Below are 6,230 nucleotides of genomic sequence, written 5' to 3'. Positions count from 1 at the left end.
CCAGTGCCCCGTCTCCTGGTTAAAGCCCACTCCCACGGTCCTCTCCTCCTGTGGGGTGGAAGAGCTGCCCAGCTGCAGCCTGCTAGAGGCAGGAGCTCTGCCCTCGGTTCTCTCTGCAGGCTGCACCTGGCTGGTATTTGGAGGTACACCCTCAAACGTGCTTTGGACCTGCCCTGGTGTGTAGCTAGGCGTGCTTCTTTCCCAGCGCAGCGTGTCATTGTTAAAGGTCAGCAGGTTATGACAAGCGCGACAGCGGTTGGTTCAGGTGACCCCGGGACAAATTGGAATTGTTTTCACTGCTGTGTGGAGTCTGCTGATGTGAGGGACCTGGCCGATCAGGCTCAATGTTGTTGTTGAGCATTTCTTGAGCCTGTTGTGACTGGCTGGGCTCCCCACCAATCCCCTGATCTAACTCCTGAAGCCGGTCATATTCCAGGAAGAATCGCCTCAAATCACACTGGAGCTCATTACGGATGCTGGCCGGATTGCTCGGGCCAGCGCTACTACCACTGTCCGCCTCAGCCCCCGGGGCCAGAAAGCCCCTCCCTTCTGTTGCAGAGGTATAGACCGATGCCTGGGAACCTCCCTCCTGCTGCCTCAGCACCGACAGCAAGCTCACAGAGGAGGCACTGGTCCTAGGGGGAGGCATGGCTTCCAGCTCTGACCGAGAGCTCATGTTCAGCACTGTCCTGGACCAGTCAGACCCGCCTAAGCCCGAAGCCATGTCTCTCGCAGACTGCTGGTACCGGGACTGGTGGCCTGCCAAGGGCCCGCTGAGGGACCGCCGCGTGGGGCCCAGGCTAAGGTTGCGCAGGGTGTTGCCAGCAGTGCTGCTCTGAACTGTGCTGAAAGCAGAGGGCCTGTTAAGTATCCCCTGCTCCTCCTGCGCGACGGATGCCTGCTCTGGGGGTTGGTAAGGCTCTGTCTGCACAGAGGAGAAGGAAGTACCAGTGGCCCCAGAAGACGTGGAGGGTGCATTTTCCTGGTGTGGGAAGAGAGAAGAAGGAAGTCTTGCACTAGAGCATCGGCTGCAAAGGCACAACATCCCCAGGTGCTGGCAGCACTCTGCTGTGGGATAGCTGACACGCTCCCGGAGCCTGTTATAGACAGATGCCCTTGTGTTCTCACTGGCTGGAGGCGGAGGTGGTGGTGGTGGCGGCGGTGGAGGGGATGGGGTAGCAGAGTCTTGAACACTGTTTTGCTCTCCCACCTGTATGCCAGAGGAGCGGGAGGACAACATATGCAGGAAGTTGTGGAGGAGGGGTGTGCGCCTCACAGGCTGAGAAGGAAGGATAGCACGCTGGCGATAATGTGGCATCTCTGTGCTGTCCACGGAGATTTCCACTTCCTCATCGCTCTGCAGAAGGAAGCAATCAACGTTCAGTCACCTCACAGCAAAATCCTAATAATAAGCAGCAGAAAGCCAGCTACCATTCAAGACAGATGAAAGGATGTGGTAAGTGCCTTCCTAGAGGCCCTGACTTGGAGGAAACCAGCTGACTCTTTATTTTGAAGTTCATTTTATGGATCCAGACAACCTCTTCCTACAGCCCAGTGAGCTTTGACAATACACTGTTCACACCAACAGAAGCATCAGCATCTGAGTGTCAGCAGTCACAGGGAGCATTGCTAATACCTCGTGTGACTTCAAATCCAGCAGAATGTCACAACAGAACTGAAAGAGCAGGGCCATTGAGACACCTGTCCCACCACCAATGAGACAGTGAGGGCAAAACAAAGTTTGGAGAGCTCTTTAATAGCCCTGCACACAACACAAGAACATTCATGTGACCAATTAAGGCGAGAACTCGGTTTAGAAGGACTTTGAGTTTTCAGAAAAGCACAAGGATGCTTAGGAACAGGCTAGGGTTAATGTATGCAGACCATCTTGTAATTAGTCAGTCAATACAGGTACTGACATTCCCCTTACCTGCTGGTTAGAAGGGTTAACAATTGCTGTGAGCAAGTAATGTCCCAAGGGATCAAACCGTACCAGCCTAAAACAAAAGCAGAGGCAGAGTATCAATCATCAGTTCACATTCCACATTGACACAGGAAGCTGGACACAGCAGGGAAGAAAATCCCATGTAAAATATTTACAATGAGAACATTACTACATTACCACCATCTTCTTCTGAAGGACGTCAAAAAGTTTACGCATTAAGAAGAAAAAGTACTTCTCTAGCTGAAGACTGCAGCTATTTTATAGTCCACAGCAATGCTACACAAAAGTTAAAAGCTGGAAACAAGTACTGCTGTATCAATTAAAACAGTCAGGAAATTTTAAGGAATATGTACATATATGTTACAAATTGGAATTTGGTACAAAGGGAGAGCTTAACTACCCCTGAATGTTACATCATTGTCTTATTTTAAATTGCTCAAAAGAAGCATCAGGTTTCCAGCAATGCAGTTGCCTCTATAACTGCACCAAAGTAATAGCTCAGCGCTCTCTTCCAGCTACTTCCAGGTTCTCTCATCCTTATGGCTGACAAGTTTAACTACTAAGCTTACAAATGAACATGAATGTAGATCCTGGGCATTCACTGGGCACCTGTCAGGTTACAAATATGAACAGCAAGCTGACCTGTTATTTCCAGTTGCATTTTTTCCTGTGCACAGAACTGTTTTCCTACCAGCTAGGTAAAGGAGCTACAAGCAATGCTTCTCTCCACTGCCTCAGTGTGGAGGGTGCAGCATCCCAGAGGAACCCCCTACATTCCCCAAATCTGACCATTTTTCACATACAAGTGTTCTCTTTCCCCAGAAGCAAGAACTCACCTGACCCTCTCCATTTCACTGGCTGTTTTCACCACTGCAAAAGGCTCCCGACGACTCCAGTCCCAGAAGTGTATCTCATTGGCAGTTGCAATCAGCAAGAGCTGAGCCGTAGGATGAAAAGCAAGCGACGCAATGGCATTGTTGCTATCTGTGAACCAGCTCTCACTTCCACCCTGAGTGAGGAGTCAAGAATCAGAAGCAGCTCATCAGAAAGTCTGAGATCATTCGGTTCCCATGTATGTGCCACCTCTCCAAGACTCTGCCTAGAGCATGGAAGTGACATGCTTTCTTGTCAACAACAACTGCTCTCATATGAGGTCATGTCTCATCTCTAGAACATAACACTACTTGCAACAATGACCATAGATGTATTTTTGCAGGTAAGTGTGTCTCAAGCAGACTGTAAAAATGCTGCATTTCAAACCGACCAGGTAAGTATATGTGTTTTGTCTCTGTGCCAATCACCAGACTATGCAGAACTGGCAGAGCAGCAGCTTCTCTAAAGGAGAGTTCAGTTACGCTCAGTGGAATGAAAAATGGCACATCTTTCAAGCAAGCTGGACAGGCACCTTGCACGAAGTTCTCCACCATTATCTGTGCCACTCTAATCAAATAAACAGGTACAGCTAAGGAGCATGACCTACCTTGCAGGATTGACTGAAGAATCTGTACCTCCTCTCTAGACAGAAGAGGATGGCTACGATCTGTTCTACTCTTTTAGAGACAGGTCCCAGCAAAGCTTCAAAACAGCTCTCTTACCAGGCAACATTTGGGAAACAAACTCAGACAGAAAAAGTCACCACCCACCAAATAACAAAGGCACGTATGTTTCAGGAAAGACTTACGTGTAAATCCCAAATTCTAACCTCCCCATCTAGGCATCCTGAAGCAATGAGGCCTGGGATGGTGGGATGGAAGGTGACACACCAGGGAGTGCGGCGATGTCCAACCAAGGAATGAACACACTTGCCCGTTTTCACCTCTGTGATATAGATGTTGTGGTTCACATGTGTGGAAGCCATTAGGGTCCTGGGAATGCAGAAGGTAGGACAAACATTAGCATGAGAAGAGTACAGCAAAACCAGACCATGGTTAGCTGCGTCTCAACGGGGTCTGTTCACACTTAACCCAGCAGCTCTTCCACACAGAGCTCAAAGGGTAAGAGGCTACTGTTGCACCAATGGCCACAAAGCTTCCTGTAGCCAGATTTCGGGGTCCATGCAAACATGAGCTCATCCGATCTGCAAGCACAAACTTGACCTTGAAAGTCAGAGTGAACATGCAGCTCAGAAGGAACTCCCAAGTGACAGTTTGGGGCAAATAAAATATTCCCAGTTCTCCACACCATCTTAACCACTGTCAAATCAAGTGACACTAAGAGACATCCCACCTCCATTTCTGCTTCCAATACACACATCATTTTGCTCTGTTCTTTAGTCCTAGACATCCCAGTGGATGTGCCACATCACTTGGCATGTTGTGCTAAAACACCCTTTACTCCCTCAAGTTTCTTATGAAATCCCACGGTGGCCACACAGATCCTTTTTCCTTAGAACTATGCATCGCTTGGGTACCTCAGAAATTAAACACCAACTATGGTCGAAGCTGTGAGATTAGGAAGCTGCATACGTTCCATCCATGCGTGTCAGGAACCAGAAGTTTCACTCGGCTACTCAGGACTGGACAACTCAATGGGCACAAGCCTCCATCACTTTTGTAAGTGTAAGGAGACTGCTGAAACAGGGAATGAACTAGGAGTTAATTACCTGTCTGGACTAAACGCCAGCAAGAAGGTGGAGCGTGGACTGTCTGGTAACTCAACTTTCTGAAAAAGCCAACAAAGCAGGAAGTGTTGCAAGTGTCATATGATCATACTTTAACTGTAAGCCACACAGACAACAAGGGGAACCCGCTGAAGGAACATATCTAGTATCACATCACTGCAGGAACTGAACAGAGCCAGAAAGCATATCAAGTGTAACACATCAAATGTACAACCACGAGACAATTTATTTCAAATCCCTGCCTCCCTTCCCCCACTCCAAGATCAATCTATGCACCTCTGTCCCACAACCTTACCTTGCCCTCCCATTTCATCCATCGAGTTTTATCCTCCACCAACTCCTGCAGGAGCCGCTGAGCACCCAAGGCTTGGGTGCCCCGTTCCCTACCCCACAGGATGCGGACAGCATTCTTCTCCGGTACAACCTTCATGGCCGTCAGTAGCCAACGTTACACCAACTACTGGGAGGAGACACCAGCAGGATCCAGATGACAACCACCAAGCTACAAATAGACTATCCACATTTCAATTGTTTATCTTCATGGAAACCTAGAAAAAGAAGAGAATAATAAGGCAGGCAGCTTTTACCTTGATCACCTATATGAAGTAAGAGCTTTAAATCCCAAAAGACTAGATTTAAGAGAAAAATCTAGCCTCTTCTGCAGCCTTTGCTACCTTCTTCCATTATTGAGGCCTAATTTTGACATTTCTGCAGCTGAAGATTACTTTGAAAGGTTTTTGAAAGCATCCACTCCTTTCCTTATACATATGCCCTAGGCACCTCCATCTCTTGTTGTATAGAATAAAGAAAAAGAGATTTATGAAGACACAGTCTTTACACCATGAAGATTTAGGTCCTGTCTGGGAAGGGTGACTAATAGCTAAAGGAATAGTATTAAAAAATTGACAATATGACAGAGGAGCCTCCAGGAAATTATTCAAATTTCAGTAATAGTAATTATTATCACTGCAAAGGTGAAACGATTGATAAGGCCTCAAGTCCAAATTACTTCCAACTCCATCACAATAGCTTACAAAGTATGAGAACAGCCATGTATTGGACCAAAACCTTACACTGCAGTGGGATCTTGGCCAACTCGATCAAGGTGACTCAATTTCACCTGTCTGCACATCATCTTTCCATCTACATTGCTCTTAGAACAACGGTTCACCCAAGTAATGCACAATGGCAAAGATTAATGTTTTTGGTACACTTTGAGCTGCTAAGGAAAGCATTAATACCCGTTTTCTAGGAAAAAAAAAAGTTAGTTCTTTGAAAGAACTAAATACAGCGACCCTAATGCTTTTGAATGGTCTCATACATTGGAGTTTGCCACCAAAAGCTCTCCAGAAACAAGAATTTTCTTAGAATACATAAACCAAGAAACACTGGTGCTATTACCTTTTGATCCCAGCAGAGCGCGCATGCTACTCTGTCATCTCTTTAGAACCTAAAGATCTAAAGATAAATCCTCCTCAGTTCACTTAGGCTGAACAAAACCATCAATATTCAACAGAGAAGGAAGTGGCAACTTAAAAAAGCAAAAAGCACACATACAGGGGAAAAAAGGTTCATGTACACAAGAAGAGATGAATTGTTAAATGACAGAACTCAGAACGGTCATTAGCAAACTTTTCTTTCCTCCCACTCTCCCTAAAAAAACCA

The 6,230-nt window shown here is 46.8% G+C and overlaps 1 protein-coding gene across 1 annotated transcript in view; it reads right to left on the bottom strand.

Annotated features, from left to right (window-relative positions):
* The window catches only part of AMBRA1 (autophagy and beclin 1 regulator 1), a 124,375-nt gene extending 119,264 nt beyond the window's left edge, over positions 1–5,111 (bottom strand). Inside the window, 7 exon segments of the mRNA XM_035902903.1 lie at positions 1–261; positions 263–1,357; positions 1,931–1,997; positions 2,782–2,954; positions 3,627–3,810; positions 4,548–4,606; positions 4,861–5,111. Of these exon segments, the coding sequence (XP_035758796.1) occupies positions 1–261; positions 263–1,357; positions 1,931–1,997; positions 2,782–2,954; positions 3,627–3,810; positions 4,548–4,606; positions 4,861–4,995 (1,974 nt within the window). The 5' untranslated portion in view covers positions 4,996–5,111.
* Between the last annotated feature and the right edge of the window lie 1,119 nt (positions 5,112–6,230).

Source organism: Egretta garzetta, unplaced genomic scaffold, assembly GCF_000687185.1.
Source record: "Egretta garzetta isolate BGI_Z169 unplaced genomic scaffold, ASM68718v1 scaffold329, whole genome shotgun sequence".
In the NCBI taxonomy this organism is placed as follows: domain Eukaryota; kingdom Metazoa; phylum Chordata; class Aves; order Pelecaniformes; family Ardeidae; genus Egretta; species Egretta garzetta.
Note: the sequence above shows the minus strand (reverse complement) of the source record. Positions and strands in the feature narration are given on the sequence as shown.